The sequence below is a fragment of the Cavia porcellus genome, unplaced genomic scaffold (assembly GCF_034190915.1).
Source record: "Cavia porcellus strain 051 isolate PalLab524CR breed Dunkin Hartley unplaced genomic scaffold, mCavPor4.1 scaffold_9, whole genome shotgun sequence".
NCBI lineage: Eukaryota > Metazoa > Chordata > Mammalia > Rodentia > Caviidae > Cavia > Cavia porcellus.
In genome coordinates this window covers 15,242,692-15,255,768 of record NW_026947492.1, presented here as the reverse complement: position 1 = coordinate 15,255,768, position 13,077 = coordinate 15,242,692, and the positions used below count along the sequence as shown (strand labels likewise).

General features: G+C 55.4%; 1 protein-coding gene across 20 annotated transcripts in view; it reads right to left on the bottom strand.

Moving 5' to 3' along the window:
* The window catches only part of Gramd1b (GRAM domain containing 1B), a 227,975-nt gene that overhangs the window by 29,002 nt on the left and 185,896 nt on the right, over nucleotides 1-13,077 (bottom strand). For 17 of the 20 annotated variants that reach the window (XM_063255956.1, XM_063255957.1, XM_063255960.1 and 14 more), the window contains one exon: nucleotides 7,534-7,554. In XM_063255956.1, coding sequence (XP_063112026.1) covers nucleotides 7,534-7,554 — 21 coding nt within the window. Of the gene's footprint in view, nucleotides 1-882; nucleotides 3,029-7,533; nucleotides 7,555-10,089; nucleotides 10,114-12,713; nucleotides 12,735-13,077 lie in introns of those variants that run through there. The other 3 variants (XM_063255976.1, XM_063255967.1, XM_013155496.3) reach the window with 3 other exon arrangements.

The window sequence follows — 13,077 nt, the reverse complement described above, 5'->3', positions numbered from 1 at the left end:
AGCAGGGCACAATCTCTCAGGGCCCCTCCTCGTCGACCATTCCCCTTGGTGGCTCTTTATAAAATTCCAGGGTCAGCATGAAGAGCAGCCTACCAGGTGGCCATGTGCCAAGTGAAACTAGATATCAGGCATCCAGTTACCTGAAGCCCGCACCTTCTCCTATTCCTTCTTTTTTTGGTGTGATACTGGGGATTCAACCCAGGACCTTTGCACCAAGCTAAGTCCCCAGTCCTTTCTATTTTTATTTGAAGTAGAGTCTTTCGAAGTTGCCCAACGCTAGGTTCAAACTTGCGATCCTCTTCCTTCGGCTTCCCAGAGTGTTGGGGTGACAGGCACATGCCACCACCCCCGGCTCATCCTCCCTCTGCTTATTTTTCAATCACTCTCTCCTCCTTGCTTCTCTCATATCGGGTCAGATATCTAGTGAGATGGGGATGCAAAAAGTCTGGCCACAGTCTCCCAACAGTGAGCAGACAGAGTGCTGCTCCTCTCTATGCTTGAAATAAAGTTGTAGCCACCAGGGAGGGCAGGACAGGACTCCTAAAAGATCCCTTACTCCAGATTTACACACAAGCACCTTATTCTCCTATCCTGAGTGGTGGTCCAGCCTCTCCCTCCTGGAGCAAAAAGCACAGAGACATAGCAGGTTGACAAGCTCAACCAGAGCCCTGTGCCAGCTGAATGCTGCGACCCTAGCCCTCCCGCCCCATGCCCTCTTAAATCTAACTCCACTGGTGAGGCGTGGCTCACCTATATAAGATGGCCAAAGACTTCTGGTCCAAGGGTTGTCAAATGTGAGTCCCTTGGGTAGCAGAACCAAGTGGAGCATGCAAAGATGCATAGCACGGTCAGAGACACAGAGAAACTGGGTCACACACTCACAGCTGGGATTTCCTCAGATCCATGCCAGCCACAGAGTCCAGCCCCCGCAGGTACATCAGTCACCCTCTTCAAGTACCACCGCAGTGACTGGCTTTCCTGCTGCAGAAGGAGGCTCCAGAGAACCCCAGATTCCATCAAAGACTCCATTGCCCCCCACAGCTGCCCTTCCCAGCGGAGTATAGCTCCTTGCACTCTGACTCCTGATGGTCCCTGAAGGATGAAAACAATTGGCCCTGTCTGGACCAGAAGTAGGAAGGTGACCTCTAGCTTCAGGATGGAGGGTCCGTGTGGCCCTGGCTGCTGTCCTTTCTTCTCCCAGAGCCGGGTCCTCAGTCAGAACTCTCACAAATCAGAGGACGTCATGAGTATGGTTCTCGGGAGACACCAGCCAGCTGGTCTCCCACAGCTGGGGTCTGCTTCGTCCTTGGCTGGACTTTAGGCTGAAGGCAGTCAGGGGGGTGCAGCCAAGCACCTCCTCGAAGTCAGCACGGATGATTGCCCTGAGAGTGCAGCTGAGATCAGGAGACACAGACACCGCCAGCCATGGCACCATCGGAGGCGTCTGCAGGGCAGCCCGAGTGCACAAACTCCACGCGAAGAGAAGGCCCTACCCTGGGTCCAGAGGTCTAGCGCCACTGTCTACTCACAGACGACAGAGTGACTCATAGTTAGGGAAAGCTCCAAAGAGGCACTTGGAGCCCCAGTGCCGCAGTCCTGATCTGTCCCATAGAGTGACATGCGTTTAATCAACGCACAGTCTCTCCCCTGGGGAGTCATGGGCCGCTGTGACTCATAGCCCTCACCCAGGCAGAGCAGCCACCACTTAGCTGTGCAAAGGGTCTGCTCTTGTCCACACCCCTGCACACACCCCTTTTTCGACCAGACCCTGCTCCGTTCAGCTGGCCAGCAAACAACCTCTTTGTTAAAAGTCACCGTGGCAGGAGGGAGGGAGGGAGGAAAGACGGTGGGTGGGCAGGGCCAGAGGCCTGCACATGCTTCAAGTTACAGGATCTGGGTGATGGTCCTGGCCAATGTCCTGCAGTAACCCCTGGCCTCTCCCCAGCAGATGTTTCCTGCAATGGAAAGTTGCTGGGCAAGGCTCCGAGTGGGGGAGGGGAGCAGAGGGTGCCAAGGGCACTGCTGCTGTGATGAAATCTGAAATTTGAGACTCAGACCATCAGGGACTTCTTGGAGACACCCTCTCCCTTCACGGACCCGTCCATCTACCAGATTTGGAAATTTCACAGCTGATCAGACATGCTGACTAGGAAGAAGCTGGACAGGTCACTCCGAGGCAGTGAGGTCAGCAGCTCTAGAGTCTGCTTGAAGCTCCTCCTTCCTTCCCAGGGACCCTGCCCCAGGAGGATCCAGGCCCAGGAGATTGGCAGACAGACCCTGAGGACAATGCTAAAAGCAGAGGATTATGGCTCCGAGTCAAAAACAGGCAACCAAATATAAAGGGAAATGAAAGCGGGCCCCTGGGGGCAAGAGAGGCCTAGGCAGGAAGACTCAGAACAGGGCTGAGAGAGTGATGGGGACTCCCGTGAACTCAGAGCCTTGAGATAAACAGATCAGACACCTTCCCCTCCCCAGCGAGGCCTCTGCCCTGTAAGAGCACTGGGCCTGGACGTGACAAGGAAGAGTGCCTCTGCCCTAGAAGTCTCATCAAACTTCTCAAACTTTACCATACTTAAAAAAGACCCAATGAACATGGTAAAGGATGCAGATTCCAAGGTTCCAGACCTAAAGAGGCTAGCTAATTAAGAGAAACCTGGATCCACCCAAGTACACAACGCTGGAGAATGCAGAAGAATCTGAGTCCTTCTCCAAATACGCTCTTCACCGTCCTTTCCACCCTTCTCTCAAGAGACACCGTGGCCACCACCTCCATCCATCACGCTGGGTAACATAGTTGCTTGGACCACTCTCTTCCCCAGGGAGGGCCCATGCCTCAGTTTTGCATCTTCTACAACATCTAGGATGATATGTTTCAAATATCAGGTGCTCAAAATTATGTGTCAAAGGAAGGCGGCCCTTCTCCTCCTTCAGCTCTCCTGTGCACACAGCCTGTTATGTGTACACACGCATCCACACATGCAGAGAGCCACCACGGGTATGCCTGGCTTCTTGGTGCTAGTGCCTGCCCTCTGCCCCAGCTCAAAGTTTCTCTCTGTCCTGTCTGTAGCATTGTACCAGCACCCAATTTTCCAGGAATTTCCCAGAATGCCTTGCTCTGGAGCCACCCTACACTTCAAGATAAGGGCAGGATACAGATTCAGTGGGGTTCAGGTCATTAGGGTAATTCCTCCAAAACATCTAAGTAGAGGCTATTGATAGGGACTAAATGAGGTGGTAATTGAGTGAAACAGGGGAATCATACACCCTGAGAGATAAGGCCCTGGGAGCGGTGTCTCTCAGCATGCATCAGCCTTTGTCTCCTCCACCCTCGCACCAAGAGCTGGGCAGGCCAGGGCAGGGCAGGGCAAGAGCCCCAGGAGCAGGAATTGGATCTGGGCTAAATATTAACTCTCTGGCAAACACCAGGTGCCGGGACCAAGTGGTACCCACTCCCTGCGGCTCTGTAGGAAGGAGCCGGTGGGAGAGCCTAGGAGAAAAGCAAATGGATTTTGGTAGCAAACTGACCTCAGCTAGGAGGAGACCTGTGAAGATCCACGAAGGAAATGCTGGGCCTCCAACCAAATCTGGTAGGCGGATGCCAGATGGGGACAAGGAGATGGGGGCGCTGACTGACCACCAGGCAGATGTGGGTGCAGCGTGGAAAAGCTGGGAAAAGAATGGGGCTGGGAGGGGTCTGGAAGGGTGAGACTGCTGCACGGAGCCCAGCACTGTGGTCAGGGCAGCAGAGGTGAGAAGATAACCACGGAAGGGAGAAGGATGGAGCCAGAGGAAGAGGGGGAGCCGCACTGGTCACCACTGCTCCCCCTTTGGCTCTCTCATTGTCTCCACTGCTCCCACACATAATTCCATTCCACAAGGCTTTGGCCTTCTTCTCTCAAACTCAGGCCAGCCAGATTTATTGGGTCATTCCACCGGACTGGCATCCCCAGCAGGGGCGCATCAGGTACCCTGGGGGACTGTGTCTCTGGCAGCTTCTCAGGACGAGGTTTCTTGCCTGGGGTGCCACAGAGTCAGCAGACACTGAAGCAATGAGCATGAGACAGAGGAGGGCATAACTGCCCACCAGAGACATGGCAAAGATGCCTCTGTGATCCTGTCTCACAAGGCCCAGGATCACACTTGAGCAGACTGCACTGGTCCCAGCCCTCAGGCTGTGACCTGGTCGTCTTCAACTCCACCCATGGTTCCCTTCCCAAGGCAAAAAGTTCCATCTCGGCATCTCCTGTGAGCAGGCCAAGCTGGAGGCCTCACTGAACACAACCCCTGTCTATGGCCAGCAGGGGTAGGGTAAGGAAACCAGGTGTAACCTGGCCCCAGGACAATGGCACAAGACATGGTCTTCAAGTCCTGCTCTTGACCAGAGGCTGTCCATCCCAGCCTTCCATCTGACACCAGGGCTAGCCACTGCCCTTCCTGTGACTCACGCTTTAGATTCAGGTGGTTTGTCACTGTGCTGAAAGCGCCTCACCGGCTAACCACGTAAAGGTAAAATGTTTATCTTCCGCAGGCAGGTGGCAGGCGAAGGCAGAGACTGGGGTGTGGTCGGTGAGGGGAACTCAGGCCTTTCACTCATGGTTGGACCTCAAAAGCTCTTGCAGGGGTCAGCACTCTGCAGGGTCCACAGCCAGGTCCCTCTGACTCTAGCTATGGGGCATCTAACTACCCCCAGGACTGGGCCTTGCAAAGCCTGGGTCTATCAGGCCTTCCAGTGCTAAAATCAAGCGGAGGCATCAGGGTACATGGAGCCAACCCTGGCAAGGGATGAGAAAGAGCACTGTGGGCAGAGCTGAGAAGGGCACGGTCCTCTCTGACGGCCAGATCCCAGCTAGCCCAGGGCAATGCAGGTGAAAGGCAGGCGGCTGCACAGGATGAGAGAAAGCGGAAACCATCAGGTCAACAAGGGTGGGGCGCTCTTGAACAAAGCAAGTGAATTACTGTGGGGGGTGCTTGGAAGAAAGAGGGTTTCCCGTGATGTCCACAGAGCATCACTCATATACCGTGCACTGAAATAGAGGGGCCTGGTCACCTGCAGGGTGCAGACCATGGAACAGCACGCACCCCAAGCCTCATGTGTATGGATGCAGGAGGCTCTGGGGAAGTGGCCAGGTCACAGCTTCCTTTTCAGCCTGGGCAGTTTCTGAGATAGGTGTGCTGGCAACCATCAGAGTGAACCCAGGGACGCTGATTTTCACGGTGTGGAGCAAGCAGCACCCTGCCTCTTCCGCAGATATCAACTGTGCAAAACTCTGAGTAGGCGTCTTTGGGGTCCCAGGAAGGGAGAAAGGGCTGCCTGGCCCTGGAGGCTGATTTGAAGGACACAGAGGTTCATCTGCTCTCAGGCTTTGGGTATAATCAGCCAGGAACAGTGACATCAGACATGCTCAGCATCTGTGCCTTCACAGGCACCCTTGACTCTCCCGGTCCTCCAGCCAGGGGACAGCATCTCACAGCCTGCCACCACATGGACCCCCAGTTGTGTAGGTCCTGTGCTGGTCTCAGATGTACGGGTCTTGGGAACGGGGCTGAGGGAGGACGACGTGGAGATGAAGGTGGAAGGGGAGCAGCATGGTGGTGCACACCAGTTATCCAAGCACTGCGGGATGCTGAGGCAGGAGGATCAGAGGCTTGAGCTTAGCCTGGGCAACTGGGTGACTTAGCAAGACCTTGACTTAAAATGAGCGAACAAAAACCAACCAAGTAAAGTTGCTGGGAATTTATTTGCTGCTGTGGCCCTGGGTTCAACTCTCAGTACTGCAAGGAGGAGGAGGAGGAAGAAGAGAGAGAGAGACAAAGACAAAGACAGAGAGACAGAGACAGAGAGTCACAAGGCAAAAATACAAGGGGAAAGAAAGATGAAACTAGTCGCTGAGCTAAAGAACAGTGGGAAGAAGAGAGCACAGTGCACTGGTCCCCAGGACGAGGACTTGTGTGGCTGAATGTGCATTGTTTTTGCTGCCTACTGGGCCCACAGCTGTGCGTTTCCTGATCCTCTTTAGGGACACTAATTCTGGCAACATCACCCCCAAAAATGGATTAGCTGGTGAAAGATACAGGGGTCCTTACGATAGCTGGAGCCATGGACAGTGCCAGAGGATGGGGCCCACCGCCTTCCTTTCTCCTCCCCTCCGTCCTGGGGTGTGAGCTCTGGAAAACCAGAGGCCAGGTGACTTCTGGTGGGTCCACAGGGGAGCAGGCATGAGAGGGTCCAGCTTCTCTCCCATTCCAGGCCTCCTAACCTTCAAATCCCTCCTCTCTGCACAGCCCACCTGGAGCTGGGGCAGTAAATCCACCAGAAAGCATCCAGGGCATTAGCCGGATGTGGGGCCCACTATGATTATAATCCCTGCATTCTGGGAGGCCGAGGCAGGAGGATCATATGTTCCAGCCCAGCTTGAGCAACTCAGTGCTCAAATAAAAGATACGGGGGCTGAGGAGGTAGCTCAGTGAGGATGCTCTGGCTCAAACCAAATAGCACGGAAAAGTGGGACATGGGACATGCAGGACAGGCAGCCTCGGAGCAGCAAGAGGTGTCCGAGCCGCAGATGAGTTAGCACAGATGAGCCTGGCACCAAGGAAGTGTCAGGGACCATGAAAGAAAACACACAGCCTATAGATTGAGGCCCACAGCCCCATGTTAAACCCAACACCTTCCCCGAGTCCCTCCCTCTTCACCTTGAAGCTGTCATTCATAGCCACCTTCCCCATGCTGCCCGAAGCCCACTGCACCACTGGGGTGGACACTGATGCACAGAGGCTGGGAAAGAAGGCCCCGCCATGGCCAGAGTGCGGTGGGAAGCTGAGCAGCCTGGGAGAACGGAGAGGAGTGGCTGCAGCCAGGCCACGGTGCACAACACCAGCTCTGCTGCTGGGCAGTCTCGGGGAGCCAGTAAGAGGCTGCTTGTGGGGGGAAGAGTTTAGAGCCCCACCGTCCAGTCTATGTGACCAAGTTCTCAAAGGCACTCTCGGGTATGGAGCAGCCGGATGACACCACAGGATCGCTAGGAAATGGGCCCCAAGAGCAGTGAATGTCTACTAAAAGGAGCACTGTTCGGGGACAAGGTTAGGCTGTGCCAGGAGCAGAAGACAAACTCCACTACCTAAGACAGCTCTCAGCTGAAGAGGGCTCGTCCTCGGGGCTTCTCCCCCAAGATGTCTAAGAGATCTGTCCCTAGTTCAAACCCCAAGGCTGCCCCACACCCAGAATTCTGTCTGGCCAGTCCTCCCCAACAGCTCTCCTCCCTTAGGGTTAGAAGGGCTAGTCCAGGAGGAGAAACAGGTGGGGGCTAAGGCCTCCTGCTTGGCTTCCTCGTATTAAATCCTCCGGCACCAGGGCTGTGCTGCCCTGCCACAGAGGACATCTAGTGCATCTGGCCTGGAGAAGCAGAAGATTAGGAAGAGGAAGAGCCCGTGGGGGTCTCAAATGGGCACCACTCCTGCCTGCCCCACTCCCGCCCACCTCTGTCGGCATCCACTTGACAGTTACCCAACAAGAAGAGAAACAGGAGTACTTACATTGTACCAGCTCTGGCTTTTCTGAAAAGACAAAATGAAACAGTAACGTTAGTTAGGGAAGAGGCACTGGGAATGGCTAGAGTACTCCTGGTCCCCGAGGGCAGGTGACACAGACAGCAGAGGGTGGCGAGGGAGGAGGAACCCAAATGCAGCTGAATGCTTCCCATGTCGCTGCTCTGGAGGGGTCCTCCTTTCTCAAGACAGCTCCAGAAAGGAGGCCCAGGGAGCAGTCCATGCTGGAAGCCCCACCATGGCCGGGATAGCTGGGAGTTAGGTAGCGGCAGCACCAGCTAGCGCTCAGCTGGAAGGGAGTTGGAGCCCCATCACAAGGTTCTTCTGATGGGGGCGCAGGATGCACTGTGGACATCCCAGGGGCAGTCCCCAAATGGGACCTGACCAGAAGCAAAGTACAGACGGAGGCCACCCAGCCTTGTACCCCAGCTCAGTCACCGCTCTGTGGAAGGCAGGGTGGGATTCTTCTGTGCAGGGGGCGGGCTGCTAACAATGCCCCCCCATCATGCCCTTGGCTACTGATGAGTGACTCCTCCTCGGATCCTAGCAATGGACTGACTGCCCAAGAGGTAATTACAGAAAAATATCCAGGGGCCTGCATCGAGAGGAAAGTTGAGGTCTGGAACGGTCCTGTCCAATCCCCCAGTGTCATAATTCAATGCCAGCAAGACCGAGGTCCACCCTAGCTCCAGGACTGAGAAGTTCTCCATTCCCAGGCCGGAAGAAAAATCGGATCTGAAGATTTCTCGGGGAAAGACGAGCGATGGCTATACTGTGCCTCGCTGTCTCCAAACTCTACGGACAGAAATCCTTCAGGTACATCCAACAGGAATTACAGAAACTTTACCTCATTAAAACCTCAGCTAGAGACAGAGGTGTGGGTCCTGTGTACAGCTCGCAACCTCTGAGTCCTCTCCCTGGTATTAAGGGGGCCACTGTCTCAGCATGATTGCCTTGCAAGGTACACCAGAGTCCAGGTGAGTGAGACCACAGTGATAATGGCTGGTCACCAGATCCGCCTTCCCTCAAGGGAGGAACTCTAAAGCCGCCTTGGCTCTACATCCTAAAGGTGGCCAGTGTCAGCAGAGAGAGTGGGGACAGGCAGTCAAGGCAGGTTAGGCAGGGCAGTGCTGCCTCTGCCCCAGCCTCACTGGCCAGAATGTGTCCAGGGAGCAGAGGGCAAGGCAGGCTCCCAATCCCCCTCTTCGAGAGCTCTCCAAGGTCACTTCCCAAACAGGCTGTCACCGTGGTCTGATCTGGAAGTCATGCGCTCCTACCCTAGTGTCATCTGCTCTGCTCCAGAGCTCTTAGTACTCAAAGGGACAATTGCAGAGCTGAAGTTCATTACTTTATCATGGGAGTGCTGGGCCCTCTAGCTTGCCAGTTCAGGCTACCCCACCTGGAGGAGGGAGGAGAGGGCTGGCAGGCTGCTTCTAGCTGGACCTGCATCTCGGCGGGTCTCCCTCCCTGGTTCTTCACAGGGAAGCTGTGGCTGTGTGACCAGAGGCTTGGCACTGGGCAGAGGCTTGTCACAGATGTGCTCTCTGGGCCCCACAGGCTCCTGGCTCTTCCTTACACCCAAACCAGGGCAGCACTGTCTTGCTTCACAGTGGAAAACAGTTATTACCCAAGCCATTATCTTATCCCTTGTCCGGGGTTTCCTACAAGACCCCCGGAGGGAGGTAATTAATAGAAACTGGGTGGGCTCAGGGAGATACCAAGAGCCTTAGTGAGTACTCAGATGTAGAAGCAGGGCTGCCCCATCCATGTGCAGGTATTCAGATGCTGGCCCCTTCTAAGTCTATTTGGAACAAAGACTGTTGAGGTCACCAAGAGCCTCCATCAGGGGACCTGCACCCCACCTCTCACCAGCCCTTTCGTGAAGGTAGGTCAGAACAAGTTGTCTTGATACTCAAAAGAAACATGGACACCACCATCCACTGGCAAGGCCATCAGAGGCTCTGCCCCTCACCACTCAGCTCCGGGCAGGAGAGTCTGAGCTGCTATCCCTGAGGGTGCCACTAGTACAAATGGGCAGCTCCAGCAAAACCCACACCAGAACCAAGACTGCCCAGTCTAGGGCCCATGGAGAGGTGGGTTACGTCCCCATGGCTCTGCACTCCTGGGCTCAGTCCTGAAGCAGCCACCTGACGAGGTGCGTGGGACAGCAGGACAGAGTGCAATGCCCCTTCCTGGAGGGCACAGTCGGAGGGAAAGAAGGGACTGAACGAGAGAGGAGACGAGGGCTTCTTGCAGCTTATGAACAGATTCGGCGGCAGGGGGAGAGAAAGCAGGGACAGAGACAGAGCTGCCCCAAATGGGGAGCAAGCCGGAGGTTTTCCTGCCTTCTCTCGACAGTGGTTGGGGAGCAAGGACGGAAGGAAAGCAAAACCCCTGGGAGCACGCCTGCCACCTGGAGGAAGCTTCCTGTCCCCATCACCACAAGGGCCTCTCGGTGCAAAGGCGCAGGGATGCAGAAGATGGGGACAGCGGGGAGACCAGGAGTCTACGTTTAGGAGTTCGGGAGAAAAAACAGCTTCTTACTTTGATCAGGTTAAGTTTGTCATACTGAAAAGAAAACCACAAAAATTAGAATTGGAAAAAAAAAAGGAGGCAGGTCAAAGGAGCACTAGTGCTGCAGCATGAGGGTGACATCGGGTGTCTACAGAGAGGGGCACTGCAGGGCAGACGCCCAGGACACGTCAGCCCCATCTATCAGGTACCACCTGTCAGGGCAGGTGGATGTCTGGATCTGATGGGAGCAGGTCCGGGGCCTAGGCTCCCTCTAGTGGCCACAGCCTGTCACTACCGCTCTCACCCTGGACGGTGGAGAGACCAGGGATTCCGGGGAGAGGTAGCCAGCCCCCAGGCAGAAATGAGGGTCAGCCAGACCCAGTTAAAGGTCAACGGAGTGAAGCCTTGGGGACTGTCATGTCTGGCCCTGATGTATAACTAATGAAGAAATGAAAACCAGAGAAGAAAGAGAGACTGCCCATGGGGCCTCACCCCAGGGAGCAGGGGGAGCATTTTCCAGTTTGCCTGAGAAAGGCAGGGTGGTCCCTTCTCACAGGGAACAGGGCAGAGAGTGAGGTGGCCTCGCTCTGAGCGTAGCCCTGACAGCTGTGGCTCTCGGGACCCTTGCCGTAGATACAACTGGTCAACCAAAGAGAATGTGCCACCTCCTTCCCGCACCAGCTCCTCCTCTGCGGTCTGTGCCCTGCACCTGTATGCCCTGGACTAATCACTGCTGCCCACCAGTCTGCCCGGGGAGGGCCAGGGCCCTGACGTGCCCACCCCAGTCCTATTCCTACGTGGGATGGCTGTGCCTAAACTCCAGTTTATCAAAGGGATACACGCCTCCTTCCTATAGTCCCCACCTTCCTTAGCACCTCCAGAGGGGGCTGAGTTCTCTGTCACTTCTGCCAGGGCCTGATCCTCCTATAATGTCTCTCCTAAAGCCCACTCTAAAACCCACCCACTCCCCCGCATGTGTCCTTGCACCCCTGGCTCACAAAGGATTTCTCCTGCCTCTGAATTCAAACACTGCTCTCCTGAGCTCCTCCAAGTGGGACTCTGAGTCACTCAGTTGGTAGGTAATTTGGGTGAGACGGTTTACACGTTCCCGACTACACCACTACGCTGTGTGGATCAAGGTGGCTCCTGGACCGGACTGGCTATGCTCACAGAGTCTGCACTGTGGGACTTTGTCTGACTCTTTACTCCCACCAAAAAAAGAAAAAAGAGCTACCATTTCAGAGATTAAAATCAACCCTCATTACTGGGACCTACCCTGCCTCAACCCATCACCTGACCAAAGCACATCCTCTCTAAGTGGTGACCAGTGATGCCACTGATCAGGGCTGTTCTGCTCACTTGAGCACCTTGCTAGGCGTGAAGGAAAGAGCTTAGAACTTCACTCAGGATGGGAAAGTGTGTTCAGACTCTGGGCAGAAGCAGAGAGCAGGAACAGCTCACATCCAGCCACACCTGCCCTCTTCCAGCGCCTCTATCAACCGAGGCACAGGTCTGAGCCTTCGGAAGGGACCAACAGGTCACAGGTCATGTCCAACGCTGGTCCTGACATCAGCCGTCTCTGCACCTACCCAGCCACCTGCACCCTCAGAGAACTCCCCTGCTGCCTCATTCGGGGCCTCTTTCTCCCTCCCTGCCGCAGCTCGCCATGGCCATTTGCAATCCTCATAGACACAGTGTGCTTTTGGTCTGAAGGCCACATCCTGCAGGCTCGGCTGAGCAGCCTCTTAGTCTTCCCTCGGGGAAGAACAGCTGGTCCTCCTCCTCCTCCCCAAGGCACATGGGGGGACTCGGGGCTACTGTAAGTCATTCCTCAGCTTCCTCTGTTTACTCTTCCAGTGTAACCCTTCCTCACCAGAGGACTTCCTGTCTGCAGGACCCACGGCTCACTGCCCACTGCAGGCCCCGAGATCCTGGGGTCTGGGGACAATGTCTTCCCAATCTGATCTTGATTCTCCAGGACCTGGAAGGGGTCACTGTTGACATTCACCACCCTCCAGGTGCTGGCACAGCACCCGCTTTGATCAACAACCGAGGTCCTAAGAATCCCATAAGCCTGGGACTGGGTGGTGGGTGGGGACAGTAAAGGGGGCCATGGCTTGGTAGCTCTCGGGTGGAGACGCAGAGTGTGCCAGCCATAACTCCCGGGGTCATTGCTCCTGCACCAGGGAACTTATGGTGCTCAGTTCCTGACCCTACATCAGTGTGTCATTCCTGCCAAGTTCCAATCACACCAGCCAGCGAAGCAAGGATCACCCACCAAAAGGGTTCAGGGATCAGCACCATGACCACATGGGGCCTCCCGCCCCCAAAGGAATGATACTACCCCGGTGGGACTCTGCTTCTAGAAGGTACCATCTACAGGGGAATCAATTCCCACCAGAAGCAGTGTTTGGGGAGCAGGCAGACACAGGGAGAGGGCATGGGGTCTATTCTCTGACATCGAGTGCAGTGGGAACGGTCCCTCAGGGACTCCAAGAAGCCTGCCAGGGGGCAGTGAAGCCGGCCCTTCTGGGAAAGGGACCAAGCAGGACATATGGGCAGAAGTGGCAGGGACAGAGGGCAGGGATGCTGAGCACTACAGACATCAAACACTAGAGGGAAGATAAAAAAAGACAGAGACAAAGATGGCTTACTTTTGAGAGGCGCTTGTGAGACTAAGACCATGCATGCAAAGAAGGTATTTGGGAAATGGTAGGGAAGAAGAGGAAGAACAAGAAATCAAAAGACAAATTCAGGTGGGAAACAGCTCCCATGCCTCCCTGGGTTCCCCTGTCCCTCCCCAGGCCCCGTGAGTGTGCTGATAAAAAGAAGCTTCTTGGAGGAGGACCTGGGCAGTGACATGTCCTGCTTCCCAGAGCCCGAGTGGGAGGGGACCCTCTGGAGACCCACAGCCTGCTCAGGACAGGGCCCTGGTGTCCAGGAGGGTGACGTGGACCTGTTTGGTAGGGATGGAAAGGGTCTTGTCGTTGTCCCTCTGCCAGATGACTAGGTCAGTAT